This window comes from Podarcis raffonei, chromosome 10 (assembly GCF_027172205.1).
Source record: "Podarcis raffonei isolate rPodRaf1 chromosome 10, rPodRaf1.pri, whole genome shotgun sequence".
Taxonomy (NCBI): Eukaryota; Metazoa; Chordata; class Lepidosauria; order Squamata; family Lacertidae; genus Podarcis; species Podarcis raffonei.
The window spans coordinates 74,506,410-74,525,214 of NC_070611.1; the positions used below are offsets into that span (position 1 = coordinate 74,506,410).

Here is an 18,805-nt window from a genome sequence, read left to right on the forward strand (position 1 = left end):
ATAGATGGTATTTAACACCAGTGAAGTTTGCAAAAATGTATCATACTCATGATAATAAATGCTGGAAATGTAAAGAAAAAGAAGGAACCTTTTACCACATGTGGTGAACGTGCCCCAAGGAAAAAGACTTCTGGGAAAGTATTTACAATGAACTGATGAAAGTATTGAAAGAAGTATTGAAAGAATTGGAAGAAGTTTAAGGAATATTTGAAAAAATATGTTAATATTTAAATCTTAGAATAGCTTTGGAAGTGGATATAGGCTGCAGGCTTAGAAGTAGAAGATAGTGTATTTTAAAATAGTATTATTTGTAAGTGATAAAATGTGAAGTGATTTTAAGAGTGATTTTAAAAAAAGATGGTTAGAAACGATGATATATGTAAACTGCTAAAGATGAAGTAAAATGAAAATCAGATAGGTGGGACTTGGGGAAGCCCACTTAACAATGATTAGGAAAATATGGATATGACAATAATTTGTTTGTATTTCTGTTTGAGTTCTTTATTTGTGTTATAAAATGAATATTTTTTTTTTGGAAAAAGCAAAACAAAAAAACAACTGATACGGCAATACGACACAGATCACAGCGTGTGTTTTTGTGTTGCATGTTTGCCTGGAAGCAGCCGGCAGAAAGCTTTGCTTCGTGAAGCCCCTGCAGATGCCGAGTTCCTGACTTCCCTCCCAGGTGGCAGGAAGTGAAAGACACACCTCCATTGCCCTGTGTCCTTCCAGCCTCTTTCCTCCCTTGCTCCCTTCTGCCAGATTGTGTGCCTGACTTAGATATCCTGCATGCTGTATTTTTTTTACTGCTGAAACTGGATTTGTTCTCAGGAGCTAAGTTTTGTGCCTCACTGGGGTCCCAGTGAGAACTGTATGCTTTGAAAGCTCAGTAAACTATTACTGAAAAAGTCCTGCTGCTTCTGTGTGTGTTTTTGACCTCAGTGTGGGACTTGCTCTACACGTGTCCCCTGCCCCGCGGATACTTGGCTCAGGCCTTGGAGTTGCTGTACTCAAGCATTCAAGATGGGTGTTTGTGTGTCAGACTGGTTTTTGCCACAAACTCTGTCACCCCCACCACCGCATGATCTCCAAACATTACTTATTCAACAGAACTTCATCCCTGCCCCCTGCACGTTCTGAAGAAAACTTAAAATTTAATGGGAGATCCCCCCCAACCTAACTGCAAGAGGGGGAAGGATGGGTTGCAGGTACCAGGAAAGTCTCCTGACGGGCCCATCTTCACTCATGAACCACTTAGGGGAACCCCAGAGCTACTGCTTATTCTGGGGTTTGGGGAGGATAATATTTTTCCCCAGTCCCAGAAGTTATTAGTCAATCATGCTGCTAGGGAGTCTTCCTGCCAGAGGACCACAGTGCATATTGCTATCCTACTGATTTTACTCTTGTTGTTGCTGTTGCTGTCATGGACTGGCTGGGTTCGGGGGGGGGGAGACACCAGTCTGGGGGACCCACAAGGAAGAAGGCTCAGATCCTGGGGACTGGTGGTGGGATGGCGATCAGCAGATAGAGGGAGAAAATGGAGCAGAGGGGGAGGGGAGGTGTTGCAAGCTGAGGGGGAAACAGGGTTTGGTGAGCAGGAAGATGCTGGGGCAGAGAGCAGTTCAGGCTCAGAGGGAGGAGTGGGGGGGCTAGGAGACCCAGAAGAGGAGGCCATCAGCTGAAGCATCCAGGGAGACTCCCCCTCCGTCTGCGACCAGCTCCCCTCTCCCCACACAGGGAAATCCAGTTCAGACCCATGAACCTGTACATGATATTAATGGGTGTAGGTTTTTTTGTCCCAACATGCATCACTTTAATCTCATTGACAATGAACTGTATTTTCTGCCCATTCACCCCATTTGGAGAGGTCCTTTTGGAGCTCCTTGCACCTCTCTTTTTTTGAACAACCCTGGACAATTTACATCAACTTTTAAAACTCCCCCCCCCCTTCACCCAGAATACTTTTCGAGTAGCATCTTCACTAGTATGTCACAAATAGGGAGGGGTATCAAAGGGTTACACAAGTGCAACAGTTGGTCACTCTATCAGATACATCTCTGGACACCTCTCCAGTACCCATCACCCAAAGAACAAGAAAACTATCGACACAATAAAGTAGTACCTCGGGTTAAGTAATTAATTCATTCTGGAGGTCTGTTCTTAACCTGAAACTGTTCTTAACCTGAGGTACCACTTTAGGTAATGGGGGTGTCCTGCTGCCGTGCCACCGCCACACTATTTCTCTTCTCATCCTGAAGCAAAGTTCTTACCCTGAGGTACTATTTCTGGGTTAGCGGAGTCTGTAACCTGAAGCGTCTGTAACCTGAGGTACCACTGTAATTATAATAATAAAATAAAATAAAATATATTTATATCCCGCCCTCCCCAGCCAAAGCCAGGCTCAGAGCGGCTAACAACAGTAAAAGTAATATAGTTTACATAAAATCACAATCAATTAATTGAAATACATTCTAAAATCAATTCATTCTAAAATCAGTTCAGAATCAAATTACATCCTTGCCCTCAGGGCTTCTCCTGAGATGGGCTTTCAGAACCTGGCTTGGTCAACTGCCTCTGTGGAAGTCTATTGTCGTCCCTTGGTCACTCCCAGGGTGGGGCGAAGTGTGGCTCGGGGGATTATGGCAGGAGGCCCTGTTTTTGCTGCCTACGTGACTATCCGCTTCCAGGGTCATGGAAGAGGGTGAAGCCTAAATTTACTTTTTCTTAAGAGTTAAAATGGCGTTGGAATGGGAAGAATCGGTTAAAGTATGGATTTTATATGAATTTACAAATTTAGTTATCATTCCCAGAGCTGTCAAGCTGAAAGGATACATTCAGACACAATCTTTGTAATATTCTAGCAACTTTAGGCAATCGAAACCAAAATGGCTACATTTAATATACTTTGCCCATAGTCTGAGCAGCAGGAGGGCGCTGAGACAATCGTGCAAAGGCTGAGCTGAAAGGCTGGTTTGGAGGCAGTTTCAGCCGTCTACGGATTCCTCCATTGGCTAGCTGTCAAAACATAGTGCTCTTGATTGTTGGGCTTCGGTTATTCATAAATCCCATTCATAAAACACAAAGTCCGTAAATCCCATTCTTAAAATGCAGAGACCGTGTTTTCCTGTATTTATAAGATATGTGAATCTTTTGCGACTGAGGGGAGAGGGGTTTGGGGTTCCTCGTCCCAGGGGATAATGTCAGATGGTAACCCCCTCCCCTGTAATTTCCGTAACACCAGGAAGGAATTCCCCCCACCTTAGTCACATGCAGCTGGGCTCACTTGCCAGAGCCACCTGGAAGGCATGACTACAATTCCCATCATCCCTGACCACAGGTCCTGCTAGCTAGGGGTGATGGGAGCTGTAGTCCAAAAGCAGCTGGAGACCCAAATTTGGGAAACCCTGTTCTCCCTGAAGGACAAAGGAGGGTTCACTTGCACCAGAACATCAGGTGAGCCCTACAGGATCAGGCCCAAGGGGCCCCTGTCCTCCCAGGGGCCAAGCAGGGGCCTCTTCTGGGAAGCCCACCGGCAGCACTTGACCCCAGAGAAGGGGGGAGGCGCATTTCTTCTAGGGACACATTTCTGGGGTCCCCACGTTGCGCCCCAGCCTGGCTCCACTCGGCCAGGGCAGCTGCGTTTTGTTTCGCTGCAGGTGAGCCTGCCCCGTACAACGTGGGGCTCTTAAGGGAACTTCGGGGGGGGGGCGGAGGGCTTCCCCGCACTTGCAAAGGACCAGTAGAAGCGGAGGGGAGGCAGGCAGCAGGAGGGCGATGGGGAGGAACCAGCGAGAAGGAGCTTCTGGAGCCTGGGCAGCCCCCTCCCCGCCTGCTCCCGGAAGGTTTCCCGAGCCCCTCCCCTTTTCATTTCAAGGATTGGGGGACCTCAGCATCCCGGGGTTGCTTTGCTCCGGGGGGGGGAGCTATTTTGTTTGCTGAAGGCAGGAGTCACAATCCTGTCACCTTGTGTTGTGTCTGGCTTTTAGGTAAGGGGTGAGGCTCAGGTGGGAAAGAGTTGAGAAGGAAAATATCCCCGGGTGCGGATTTCCTTCGCTGCCCAGCTCGTCAGGGTGCCACTTCCCGGGGGTCCCTCCGGTCAGCAAAAGAAGGAGAATCCAGCCAAGTTAAAGAAGCAAACGGCGGGCAGTTGACCTGATCTTTATTTGCTGCAACAAGGTTCAAACACTCCAAGAGTAGGAACCCCGAGAAGATGGTTGCATGGATTTTTAAGAGCTCTCCCCATTTCCCACAATACATTTTTCCACAGCATCTTTGATGCATCACAGATTTGTCACAAAGTAGGAGTCTTTGGCATTCAGAAACATGAGCCCGTCACCCACCCCTGTCAACAACCCCAGTTTCTCACACCTTTAAACTGCCCTCTTCCAATAAGAACCATAATAGTATTCAGACATCCCCCCAGCTGCAAGGCTGTCCTGGGCGTCTCCTTTGAAAATATCAGGATCCTCCTCCTCCAATCCGGCTTCTGCTCCGGGAATAAGGGAGGGGTGAGCCTCCTCCCAAACTGCCAGTTTCTCCCGGAAGTGGAGCTTCTACGCCGGATTGCCGCTCAGCGCCATAGCTCTAGGGGCGCGCCCTTTCGGAAAGGGGAGGAAGGGCGGCAGGGGACCCCCCCAAAAAAACATCGATGTTGCAGGAAAGGAATTGAGAATCGGGATCGAGGACAAAGAGGTAAAGGGGTCGCGGGGGGAGGAGAGGGGAGAAAGGGACCCAGAGAGGGACTCCGCGCCAGCTCCCCAAAGCGCCTTCCGTGGGCCCCCCCGGCAGGGCCTGGATCCCTGAACGTGTGCTGCGAAGGGGGCTTTCCTTGGCAGGGGTGGACATGGGGCGCCCACCCACGGGGTCCCACGAGGACTCCCTGGCCCCGTTTCCCCCGCGCAGGCATCCCTGGGGCCCTGTGCGCTCCGCGCGGAGAGAGGCAGACCATGAAAGGGTTAAGGGGCGCGAGAGACGCCTAGATAGAGACCCCCTCGTCCCTCCCCATCTCGTCTTGGGGGGCCCCTCCGGGTGGAGAGATGGTTCACGCATGGCGAGGGGTGAGCCGCGCCAAAGGGGCCTCTGGGAGACTCCGGGAGAGAGGGAGGGGGCGAAGGGTGGGGGGAGCCGGGGGGAGGAGGGAGGGGAGCATCCCCGGGGTAAGGAAGCGAAGCACTGGCGGGGGGCGGGGAAGGAAGACCAGTCTTTGGGGAGACGTCTCCATCGTGCGCCCACGAGGAATCTCCAGAGGGGCGGCCTTGGCTTCTCCCTCCCACCCAATAATCGACCCCCCCCTCAAGGCAACCAGAAAAGGATCCCTGGAAAGTGGGGGGTCCTGTCCCCACCACCCCTTCCTTCCTGCAAGCTCCATCCTCTTCCCACCCCATAAGCTCCTGCCCTGTCCATACACAGCGAATCTGCCCAGTCCAACCACTGTTCGTCCTGGAAAGGAGAGGGAAGAGGAAGAGGAAGAGGGGAGAGGAGGGGCCTTCTCAGAAGCGGCTCTTTGTTTCCGCAATCCCCCCCAGGAAGCAGCCAGAAACCTTTTCCTCTCTCTCAGGCTTTTATCTTCAAGTGTCTTTTCCACTGCATGGTTTATTGAGGATGAGGAAAATGTACACTTGTCATCAGAAACAGGGGTGCAGAACCTATTTAATTGATCTCAGAATTGCTATAGAAGGTGCGCCTCAAAGGCATTTCTGTTCCTCTTACTTTTTATAGGCAATGTCAGAGTGACTGACAAGCTGAGATACTTCCCAGTCAAAGGACCCATTTTCATGATAGACAGTGCTTGTGGCTGGAGGCTCTACAGACAGGGTGTGCCTATGGAGGCCAAAGACTGGCAGTATTAGCACAGGTGAGCTGTGTGACCTTCCCAAATTTACAGACTGTATGTGAATGAGGGTGTGTGGGTGGGATTATTGTTTACGGCAACCCTGTGATTTTCTCCACCCAAAACATTTCATGACCTGATATTGCACTACGAATTCCAAAATAACTACAAAAAAATCACAAGATAATACAACTGATTGTAGTATTTATACCCTGCCCATCTGGTTGGGTTTCCAGTACACATAAAAGACAGTAAAACATCAAACATTATAAACCTCCTAATACAGGTCTCCCTTCAACTGTCTTCTAAATGTCAGGTAGTTGTTCATTTCCTTGACCTCTGAAGGGAGGGACCCAGCAGAAGACCCTCAGAGGAGAACCTCAGTGTTCAGAGTGAAGGATGGAGGTGGAGACACTCCTTCAGGTCTACAGGGCCGAGGCTGTTTAGGGCTCTAGGTTGCAGAACTTTCTCCTTCATAACGATCTCCTAGACTGACATATAGTTAGGAGAGTAGGAAAAAGCGCTCAGATCAGGAATAAATTCATATCTCAAGAAATAACACAACTTCAGGTTGTTAATGAATCAGTACTACATATTCAAGGATGAAGTTTCCACTAAGTAGAGTTATCCATTTGCTTTTAATATCCAGCTTTTCAGTGCCAGATTAGGATAGTCCTGTGTCAGAAGACGGTGCAAGAGATCAGGCAGCACATAATTATTATAAGGAACAATGGGGGGGGTGTTTCCCATTTGCCAGCTGCTTTCTTTCTGCTTCTCCTGCTCTCTCCATGCAATGTGAGGCATGTAGACGGAGGTCCATCTCCCAGAACAGGAGCTTCCCTGAGCACCCATTCAGCTGACCCCAAGCACCAAGCCTTGTCACTAGTTCTCCGACTGACCCAGACCACAGTCCCTGGAAAAGATGTAGACCTGGGTCTCATATAATGGTCCACATGGACTTCCTGAGGCCATTGGGACTGTGCAGGTGATTCATGAAGATCTAGAAGTGGAAACAGGAGTGGATGGAGGATTATGATGCCGATGATGGGAAATGTCCAAAGGAAAGATGAACCAGAGACAGAGAGGGCCTTTTCATGGAGAGAGAGTAGCTGCATTTCCTGTGAGAAAACAATTGATGGGAAAAGGCTGTTTTCCAAGATCATGCTGCTTTATTAATGATGATTGAGGATAATGAAAGGTTGCTGATGCATTACTATCATTTGACATCATTGCATCTTCATTTCCTAAAAATTTGGAACCTGGGTAGGATGCAGGGGAAATATAGGACATGTTGAAATATGAGGTGGTGCTAATTGCATCTGATATGCTCTCTTTTCCTTTGTTCTCTTCCTTGAAACCCAAACAGGATTTCCTTTCCTCCAACGCTGAGGAGGGTTATGGAGAAGAGAGACAGACTTCGAGGGGAAAGGGCACCTTTGGTTTCACTAGATATAGACATTAAAATGTGTGAAATCTGGAACATGCTTCATTGAATGAACACACATAGCTCACATCAACAAACCCCAAAAGTGGCGAACCATTTAAAGGTATGGAGTGTGGAAAGACTTTCACTGATAGAACACATCAGCCGACTAACATGGGCAAGAAAGGATTCAAATGCAAGGAGTGTGGGAAGATCTTCAGTCAGAGTGGAAACCTCAATATACATCAACGGACTCACACAGGGGAAAAACCATTTAAATGCATGGAGTGTGGAAAGAGCTTCATTCAGAGTGGACACCTGAGAAGACATCAACGGACTCACATAGGGGAGAAACCATTTAAATGTATAGAGTGTGGAAAGAGCTTTAGTGATAATGGAACCCTTAGAACACATCAATGGACTCACACAGGGGAGAAACCATATGAATGTATGGAGTGCGGAAAGAGCTTTTGTGATAATAGAACCCTTAGACGACATCAACGGACTCACACAGGGGAGAAACCATATGAATGTATGGAGTGTGGGAAGAGCTTCAGTTACGATGCAGGCCTTAGATCACATCAACGGACTCACACGGGGAGAAACCATTTAAATGTATAGAGTGTGGAAAGAGCTTTAGTGATAATGGAACCCTTAGAAGACATCAACGGACTCACACAGAGGAGAAACCATATGAATGTATGGAGTGTGGAAAGAGCTTTAGTCAGAATGGAACCCTTAGAAGACATCAACGGACTCACATAGGGGAGAAACCATTTAAATGTATAGAGTGTGGAAAGAGCTTTAGTGATAATGGAACCCTTAGAACACATCAATGGACTCACACAGGGGAGAAACCATATGAATGTATGGAGTGTGGGAAGAGCTTCAGTTACGATGCAGGCCTTAGATCACATCAACGGACTCACACAGGGGAGAAACCATATGAATGTATGGAGTGTGGGAAGAGCTTCAGTTACCATGCAGGCCTTAGATCACATCAACGGACTCACACAGGGGAGAAACCATATGAATGTATGGAGTGTGGGAAGAGCTTCAGTTACCATGCAGGCCTTAGATCACATCAACGGACTCACACAGAGGAGAAACCATGTGAATGTATGGAGTGTGGAAAGAGCTTTAGTGATAATGGAACCCTTAGAAGACATCAACGGACTCACACAGGGGAGAAACCATTTAAATGTATAGAGTGCGGAAGAAAATTCAGTCAGAGTGGACACCTAAATATGCATCAACTGACTCACACGGGTGAAAAACCTTTTAAATGCATGGAGTGCGGAAAGAGCTTTAGTGATAATGGAACCCTTAGAACACATCAACGGACTCACACAGGGGAGAAACCATATGAATGTATGGAGTGCGGAAAGAGCTTCAGTTTCAATGGAAGCCTTAGAAGACATCAACGGACTCACACGGGGGAGAAACCATATGAATGTATGGAGTGCGGAAAGAGCTTTTGTTATAATGGAACCCTTAGAACACATCAACGGACTCACACAGGGGAGAAACCATATGAATGTATGGCATGCGGAAAGAGCTTTCGTGATAACCGCAACCTTAGAAGACATCAACAGACTCACACAGGGGAGAAACCATGTAAATGTATGGAGTGTGGAAAGAGCTTTAGTGATAATGGAACCCTTAGAAGACATCAACGGACTCACACAGGGGAGAAACCATATAAATGTATGCATTGTGGAAAGAGCTTCAGTAATAGTGGAAACTTCAATAAACATCAACGGACTCACACAGGGGAGAAACCATATGAATGTATGGAGTGCGGAAAGAGCTTTTGTTATAATGGAACCCTTAGAATACATCAACGGACACACACGGGGGAGAAACCATATGAATGTATGGAATGTGGAAAGAGCTTTCGTGATAATGGAACCCTTAGAACACATCAACGGACTCACACAGGGGAAAAACCATTTAATTGCATGGAGTGCGGAAGGAAATTCAGTCAGAGTCGACACCTCAGCGTGCATCAACTGACTCACACAGGGGAGAAACCATATGAATGATTTGTTCTCAGGAGCTAAGTTTTGTGCCTCACTGTGGTCCCAGTCATAACTGTAGCCTTTGAAAGCTCAGTAAACTATTACTGAAGAAGTCCTGCTGCCTGTGTGTGTCTTTTTGACCTCAGTGTGGCACTTGCTCTACACGTGGCCCCTCCCCTGCTGCTACTTAGCTCATGCCCTGGAGTTGCTCTACTCAAGCACACAAGATGGTTTTTGCACCAAACTCTGTCACCCCTACCACTACATGATCTCCAAACACTTCTTCTTCAACAGAACCTCATCTTGAAATACTGAAATTCAATGGGAGATTTCCCCCCAAAGCCTAAGTTCAAGACGGGGAATGTGGGGCTGCAGGTACCAGGGAAGTCTCCTGGTGGGCCCATCTTCACTCATGAACCCCATGGGGCAACCTGCTTATTCTGGAGTTTGAGAAGCAGTTTAAATGAAAAGATTGCAAAAAGTGCTTTATTTACAATGGAGTGTTTAAGGAACATCCAGGGACTTTCCCATGGAAGAACCCATTTAGATGTATGGAGAGTGGGACGTTTTCCTTTCAGTGTCCACTCTTTCTTCACAGCAATGAACTCAGCAGGAAATCAGTCTTAAACACGCGATGTGTATTTGATGTTCTTGTGTTTATATGTAAAACTGAACAGCAATGAAATATTGAAGGCAATGTCTAACAATGTGAGTATAATCTAAGAGGTAAAGTACCTTTTGATAGAGAGGATGAATCTGGTTTGCTGGTGGTGAGTGAGGATTAGGGCTGGGCTCTATATTGATATCTGGTCCAATTCTGGTTTCTAGACCACATCTCGATAACCTTTGAAGAACAACTGATAGGGCAATACACTGTGAATCGCAGTGTGTGTTTCTGGGATGTGCCTGCAAGCAGCGGCAGAAAGCTTTTCTTCATGAAGCCCCTGCAGATGCCGAGTTGCTGACCTCCTTCCAAAACGACGGGAAGCGAAAAACACACCTCCATTGCCCTGTGTCGTTCCAGCCTCTTTCCTCGCTTGCTCCCTTCTGCCGGTGTGTGTGCCTGACTTAGATATCCTGTGTGCTGTATTTTTTTACTGCTGAAACTGGATCTGCTCTCAGGAGCTAAGTTTTGTGCCTCACTGGGGACCCAGTGAGAACCGTATGCTTTGAAATCTCAGTAAACTATTACTATAGACGTCCCGCTGCTTCTGTGTGTGTTTTTGACATCAGTGTGGGACTTGCTCTACATGTGGCCCCTACCCCACCGATGCTTGGCTAAGGCTCTGGAGTTACTGTACTCAAGCATTCAAGATGGGTATTTGTGTGTCAGAGTGGTTTTTGCACCAAACTCTGTCACCCCCACCACTGCATGATCTCCAAACATTACTTATTCAACAGAACTTCATCCCTGCCCCCTGCGCGTTCTGAAGAAAACTTAAAATTTAATGAGAGATTCCTCCCCCCCCCCCCCGAAGCCTAACTGCAAGATGGGGAAGGATGGGTTGCAGGTACCAGGAAAGTCTCCTGGAGGGCCCATCTTCACTCATGAACCACATAGGGGAACCCCAGAGCTACTGCTTATTCTAGGGTTTGGGGAGGATAATATTTTTCCATAATACCAGAGGTTATTAGTCAATCATGCTGCTAGGGAGTCTTCCTGCCAGAGGACCACAGTCCTTATTACTATCCTACTGATTTTACTGTTGGTGCTGCTTTTGCTGTCATGGACTGGCTGGGTTCAGGGGCGGGGGAGACACCAGTCTGGGGGACCCACAAGGAAGAAGGCTCAGATCCTGGGGACTGGTGGTGGGATGGCGATCAGCAGATAGAGGGAGAAAAGGGAGCAGAGGGGGAGGGGAGGTGTTGCAAGCTGAGGAGGAAACAGGGTTTGGTGAGCAGGAAGAGGCTGGGACAGAGAGCAGTTCAGGCTCAGAGGAAGGAGAAGAGGGGCTAGGAGACCCAGAAGAGCCCGGCTACTGAAGCATCCAGGGAGACTCCCCCTCCGTCTGCGACCAGCTCCCCTCTCCCCTGGTCTCCTAGAGCACACAGAGAAACCCAGTTCAGACCCCATGATCCTGCACATGATATTAAGATCGTGTTTCCCTGCCCCCCAACATGCATCACTTTAATTTTCTTGACAATGAGCTGTATTTTCTGTCCAATCACACCGTTTGGAGAGCTCTTTTTGGAGCTCCTTGCAATCTCTCTTTGTTTGAACAATCCTGGACAATTTACTGCCACCAGCAAACTTTGCCCCCTCCCTGCTCACTCCTATCTGTTGAAAAGCCACGGGTCCCAATACTGATCTATAGGGGACTCCACTTTCTTCTTCTCTCCATTTATTGGAGTCTCCATTTATTACTACGTGTTCCTCCCTCCTCCCATCCTTTTGTGCTGCAGAGGGAACCCTGCAGAAAAGTTATGGGGTGAATTTTGCTTCCCCCCACATCCCACACTGCTCAGCATTGAGGGAAATGGAAGAGGAAACCTGGCCACAATCCAAGAGACTGAGGTCAGCAGAAAGCAAAGCAAAGCCTACTCAAAGGGAAGCCGCTTCAGCTTCCAGCCGGTCTGCTCCCACAATGGCTGAAGAAGAATTGCCCTTTGGGAATGGCGGAGCTGAATGGAAGAGGGCGAGGAAGCCCCACAGTCGCTCCTGCTGGAGGAATGTATGGAGTGTGGAAAGAGCTTCAGTTACGATGCAAGCTTTAGATCACATCAACGGACTCACACAGGGGAGAAACCATATAAATGCATTGATTGTGGAAAAAGCTTTAGTGATAATGGAAACCTAAGGATACATCAATGGACTCACACAGGGGAGAAACCATTTAAATGCATGGAGTGTGGAAAGAGCTTCAATCAGAGTGGAAACCTTAGAAACCTTAGAGCTTCTGTCAGAGTCAAAATCAACAGACTCATGGACAGGAAGAACTTTAAGAGTTGAAACCCTTCAAACCATCAACAAACTCAGAGAAGCAGTTTAAGTGAAAAGACTGCAAAACGTGCTTTATTTATTACGGAGTATTTAAGGAACAGGGATTCAAGTGGCGCTGTGGGTTAAACCACAGAACCTAGGACATGCCGATCAGAAGGTCGGCGGTTCGAATCCCCGTGATGGGGTGACCTCCCGTTGCTCGGTCCCTGCGCCTGCCAACCTAGCAGTTCAAAAGCACGTCAAAGTGCAAGTAGATAAGTAGGTACTGCTCCGGCGGGAAGGTAAACGGCGTTTCCGTGCGCTGCTCTGGTTCACCAGAAGTGGCTCAGTCATGCTGGCCACATGACCCAGAAGCTGTACGCCGGCTCCCTCGGCCAATAAAGCGAGATGAGTGTCGCAACCCCAGAGTTGGTCACGACTGGACCTAATGGTCAGGGGTCCCTTTACCTTTACCTTTATTTAAGGTACATCCAGGGACTCTCACATGGGAGAAGCCATTTAGACGTATGGAGTGTGGGACGTCTTCCTCTCAGAGTCCACCCTGAGCAATGAATTCAGCAGGAAATCATTCCTAAAAGCATGAGGTATATGCAAACTTCTGGTGTTTATATGTAAAACTGTATAATAATGAAATAATGAAGGCAACATCTCAGAATAGTGAGTATAATTTTACATTAATGTACCTTTGGTTTATGCACCAAATTCTGTCACACACACCCCACCACATGATCTCCAAGCACTGCTTCTTCACCAGAACTTCATCGCTGCCTCCTGCCCTGCGCGTTCTGAAGAAAACTTGAAATACTGAAATTGAATGGGAGATTTCCCTCCAAGCCTAATTTCAAGAGGGGGAAGGAGGGGCTGCAGGGACCAGGGAAATCTCCTGGGGGGGGTCATCTTCACTCATGAACCCCATGGGGCAACCCCAGAGCTCCTGCTTATTCTGGGGTTTGGGGAAGATAGTATATAGAGGAAACAGGGTTTGGTGAGCAGGAAGAGTCTGGGGCAGAGAGCAGTTCGGGCTCAGAGGGAGGAGAGGAGGGGGCCAGGAGACCCAGAGCAGGCCGACTGCTGAAGCATCCAGGGAGACCCCCCCCCCTGCTGCGACCAGCACATGCCTCTGAGTGTGGCGGTTAGAACTCTTAGAATGTGGGGATCCCATTTTTCAACCAAAGCCAAAACAAAAACCCGCCAGCCTTTTCCCAGGTCTTTCCTGACTTGACAGTCGTTCGTCTTCTCTACGAAGGACTCTACAAAGTCCTTCTCCCTCCCTTTACTTACCATGGGGTCCCAGCAACCTTTTCTGCCTCTTACACGCTATGGAAAAGATTCCCTTTCCATTGGACGCCTGGCAGCCCAGTGCCAAATCCGGCTGCTCCAGAGAGAATGGAAAGGAACTGTAAACGCCCTTGCGCTCTGACGCGCACCAGTCACTTCCTCCTGGATCTTGGTGCTGCCGGTGCAGCTGCATTTACAAGAAAAAGAGAAATTGGAAACCGAGCCCAAGTCCCTTGCTATCCAAACTGGCCATTGGACCAGCCTTGGGGCATCTTCCTTGGGGAAAAGGAAAAGTTTTAGATCTTAGGTTCCCCGACAGGGAATGAAAGCTTTGATTGGCGTTCTCCCCTTGCAGTTAATTGCCTCTCTAATTGCAGAACCCCAAGTCTCCCGTTCTTGCCTCCCCCTCCTCGCTACCTCTTGCCAGGAAGGCTGGGAGTGAAGACCGTAAGCAAAAGATACAGCAAAGGATGAGAATCTGGGTTGCTGGGTGTTTCAGAGAATCCCGCCCACAATCTTCTCCATTCCTAGACCCACGTCCGCATGTGCTGCTTCTGGCCATCCCAGGGTCTTCTTCTTTTTTTAAAATATGCTTTTTATTAAGTTTTCATTTTAAATACACCAACACCAACAAACAAATATATCAAATCTTTTTACATCCATCTTACTTTATGCTCCATAGAGCCATTGACTTCCCTCCTTCCCTTCCGCAGGTTTTCTTATTCCAATCTTTAATTCACAGATTCATTAGTAAAAGACTAAACCATGACATAAGATTTATTTCAGTCCTGCTAACGTCTTCAGATTTCTACAGTTCTCACTTACATAGACCATAAATTTACTCCATTCTTTTTGGTACTTTGTTTCCTTTTTTTGCACTTGTGCAAAAAAAAATGAGAGGCACAAATACAAGATGGGTGACACCTGGCTTGAGAGCAGTACATGTGAAAAGGATCTAGGAGTCTTGGTTGACCACAAACTTGACATGAGCCAACAGTGTGATGCGGCAGCTAAAAAAGCCAATGCAATTCTGGGCTGCATCAATAGGAGTATAGCATCTAGATCAAGGGAAGTAATAGTGCCACTGTATTCTGCTCTGGTCAAACCTCACCTGGAGTACTGTGTCCAGTTCTGGGCACCACAGTTCAAGAAGGACACTGACAAACTGGAACGTGTCCAGAGGAGGGCAACCAAAATGGTCAAAGGCCTGGAAACGATGCCTTATGAGGAACGGCTAAGGGAGCTGGGCATGTTTAGCCTGGAGAAGAGGAGGTTAAGGCGTGATATGATAGCCATGTTCAAATATATAAAAGGATGTCAAATAGAGGAGGGAGAAAGGTTGTTTTCTGCTGCTCCAGAGAAGCGGACACGGAGCAATGGATCCAAACTACAAGAAAGAAGATTCCACCTAAACATTAGGAAGAACTTCCTGACAGTAAGAGCTGTTTGACAGTGGAATTTGCTGCCAAGGAGTGTGGTGGAGTCTCCTTCTTTGGAGGTCTTTAAGCAGAGGCTTGACAACCATATGTCAGGAGTGCTCTGATGGTGTTTCCTGCTTGGCAGGGGGTTGGACTCGATGGCCCTTGTGGTCTATTCCAACTCTATGATTCCATGATTCCTCCTGACTGCGAATCCTGTGTGTCAGTTTTGCTAGTTCCGCGTCCTCGACCAACTTTGTCTGCCACTCCTTTACAGTCGGTATCTCCTGTGTTTTCCACTTTTGGTCTATCAGAACTCTGGCTGCTGTCGTAGCATACATATATAGTCTTTGGTCCATCTTCTTAATATCCTCTCCTATCAAACCTAGCAGTAGTTCTTCGGGCTTTTTGAGGAAAGTATATTTAAACATCTTTTTTAATTCATTATAGATCAATTCCCAAAACTCTTTCATTTGATCACATGCTCACCACATGTGGTAAAAATCACCATCCTTTTCTTTACATTTCCAACAGATTTTGCTACTCGTCCTGTACATTTTTGCTAGTTTGGTGGAAGTAAGATACCAGCGATAAACCATTTTCATTACGTTCTCTTTTAAAGTAGAGCATGCAGTAAATTTTAAATTCTTATTCCAAAGTTTAAGCCATGCATCATATTCTATATTATGCCCAAAGTCTATTGCCCATTTTGTCATAGCCTCTTTTATCAATTCATCTTTTGTATTCCATTCTAATAAGAAATTATACATTTTCGAGAGTAGTTTGGTCTTGCTTTCTATAATGTCAATTTGGAATTTCGATTTCTTATCTTCAAATCCTAATTTTTTATCATCCTTAAAAACATCATTAACTTGATGGTATTGCAACCATCCTGTCAATTTCTCCTCAATACAGTTATAGGGCTTCAATTTCCATCCTTTCTCAGATTTCATCAAAATCTCCTCATATGTAGCCCATCTCCCTTCCATATTCCATTTTTTTACTGTTAACATTTCAACTGGTGAGAGCCACCACGGTGTTTTCCTTTCTAGCAGATTCTTATTTCTGTCCCAGACCTCATATAGGGCACTCTTTATCACATGGTTTGTGAAACCTCTGTGCACTTTCACTTTACCATACCAGAGGTAGGAGTGCCACCCATATCTGTTATTATATTCCTCCAGATCTAACAGGTCTGAGTTTTCCAGGGTTATCCAATCCTTTATCCAACACAGACAGGCCACTTCGTAATAAAGTTTCAAATCAGGTACCGAGAACCCCCCTCTTTCCTTTCTGTCCGTCAGTATTTTAAATTTAATTCTCGGTTTTCTCCCTTGCCATATGAAGTGCCAGAGAACCTTTTGCCATTCTCTAAATTGTCCTAAGCCTCTGATTATCAGAATCGTTTGAAATAAAAATAGCATCTTTGGTAATGTATTCATTTTGATCGCTGATATTCTTCCACTTATGGACAATTTTAATCTATCCCATACTTCCAAATCTCTTTTAATCTCTTTCCACACTGGTTGATAGTTATCATTGAATAAGTTTATATTCTTTGCCGTCTTCCAGATTCCCAAGTATTTTACTTTTTTAATCACCTTAATTTCACTTTCTTGTTCCAACCTTTCTACCTCATTCTTTTCCATATTTTTGACCAGCATTTCCATCTTTGTCTTGTTGAATTTAAATCCTGCCAATTGTCCAAATTTTCCCATTTCTTCCAATGCTTTTTTAACACTTTCCTGAGGTTCATCTAAGGTTAATGCTAAATCGTCTGCATAGGCCTTAAGTTTTAATTCTTTAACACCTATTTTAACTCCATTTATCTCTGATGTTTCTCTCAGATAATTTGCTAATACCTCTAGAACCATAATAAGCAATAGCGGGGACAGTGGGCACCCTTGTCTGGTACCCTTTGTGATGTCAAATGATTCTGTCAAGGCATTATTCACTATTAGTTTCGCTCTCTTTTCTGAGTAAATTGCTTCAATTCCTCTCAGGAAGGAGCCACCAACCCCCATCATCTCCATACTTTTCTTCACAAATAACCAAGATATATTATCAAATGCTTTTTCAGCATCGATAAACATTAGTGCAGCTGGTTTATCATTTCTTACCTCTAATTATTCCAATGTATTAATAATATGTCTTACATTATCTTTTAATTGCCTGCCTGGTAAAAAACCTCCTTGGTCTTTATGAATTAGCTCATTTAATATTATTTTCAATCTGTTTGCAATAATGTCCGCAAATAGTTTGTAATCATTGTTTAACAGTGAGATTGGTCTAAAATTTTTAACACTCAAATGATCTGTGTCTTGTTTGGGGATCAACATTATATATGCCTCCTTCCAGGAATTTGGTATTTTTTCCTCCTTGTAGAATAGAGTTGATTACTTCACAGAGAACCGGTATCAGTGTTTTGTAATACTTTGAGGTAAGCCCATCCGGTCCTGGGGCTTTGCCTTGTTTCATCCTCTTTATTGACCTTTGGATTTCCTGTTTTGTTATTGTGGCGTTTAGTTGTTCTCTTTCTTCTGGTGGAATCTGTTTTCCTTTATGTGTTTCCAAGTATCTCTCTATTTTATTTATGTCTTCCTTTTCTTTCCTGTAAAGTTCCTTATAGAATCCTTGGAAGGCTCTTCTTATTTCTTTTGGGTCTTCCGTCAATTGTTCTCCTATCCTAATTTTATTAATCGTATTTTGACTTTGACATTTTCTTATTTGCCATGCCAGTAGCTTCCCAGATTTGTTGGCTGATTCAAAATACTTCTGTTTCATTTGTTTTAATTTCCATTCCACTTCTTGGTTCACCAACATGGAGAACTGAGTTTGTAACATTTTAATAGTCTGTTTAATTTGTTCATCTTTTGGTTTTCTTACCAATTTTTTCTCATTTTCCGTGAGTTGAGTCACGATTACTAGATTAATTTATGGCTGGCCTGTGGCTGAAAGTAAACTACCAAAAAAACTAAATTACTGACAAAAACCCTCACAATGGAAGGAAAAAAAGAACTTCAAGAAAGAAACAGGCCTAGAAATTAAAAATAAGGTTAAATACCTAAGGATCTGGATTTCAAATAAAAGTTTAAATTTATATGAGGATAATTCTAGTAAAGTATGGAAAGAAATTTTTAAAAATATGGAAACCTGGACCAAACTCCATCTCTCACTCTGGGGAAGAGTCTCGGTTGTGAAAATGAATCTCCTCCCCAACATGATTTTCTTATTCCAAACAAGGCCCATTTTAGGAGGAATGAATTGTTTTAGGGAGTGGAAAAGGGAAACATCTAGATTTATATGGAGTGGAAAGAAACTGAGAATTGTGTTATTGTTTAGTCGTTTAGTCTTGTCTGCCTCTTCGTGACCCCCTGGACCAGAGCACGCCAGGCACTCCTGTCTTCCACTGCCTCCCTCATGCTGGTAGCTTCGAGAACACTGTCCCACCATCTCGTCCTCTGTCGTCCCCTTCTCCTTGTGCCCTCCATCTTTCCCAACATCAGGGTCTTTTCCAGGGAGTCTTCTCTTCTCATGAGGTGGCCAGAGTCTTGGAGCCTCAGCTTCACAATCTGTCCTTCCAGTGAGCACTCAGGGCTGATTTCCTTCAGAATGGAGAGGTTTGATCTTCTTGCAGTCCATGGGACTCTCAAGAGTCTCCTCCAGCACCAGAATTCAAAAGCATCCATTCTTCGGCCATCAGCCTTTTTTATGGTCCAGCTCTCACTTCCATACATTACTACTGGGGAAAAACTGACAATTAAACACCAGTTATTAACAGATAAAAATGAGATAGGAGGTTTTTCATTGCCAGATTTGGAATTTTACCATGTGGTGGCAGGATTGGTTTGGAATTTTACCATGTGGTGGCAGGACTGGATTACACTAAAAGAT

General features: G+C 45.7%; 2 protein-coding genes across 2 annotated transcripts in view; both read left to right on the plus strand.

Annotated features, from left to right (window-relative positions):
* Positions 1 to 4,542: 4,542 nt before the first annotated feature.
* Positions 4,543 to 18,805, plus strand: part of LOC128421967 (zinc finger protein 624-like) — a 182,106-nt gene continuing 167,843 nt past the window's right edge. The window contains exon 1 of the mRNA XM_053405366.1: positions 4,543 to 4,692. The gene's annotated coding sequence lies outside the window, so the exon portion shown is untranslated. The remainder of the gene's footprint in view (positions 4,693 to 18,805) is intronic.
* On the plus strand, positions 7,258 to 9,388 carry LOC128422018 (zinc finger protein 658B-like). The gene is made up of 2 exons (XM_053405469.1): positions 7,258 to 7,868; positions 7,940 to 9,388. Exons 1-2 carry the CDS (start codon positions 7,380 to 7,382, stop codon positions 9,296 to 9,298), a joined length of 1,848 nt encoding a protein of 615 aa, XP_053261444.1. The 5' UTR covers positions 7,258 to 7,379; the 3' UTR covers positions 9,299 to 9,388.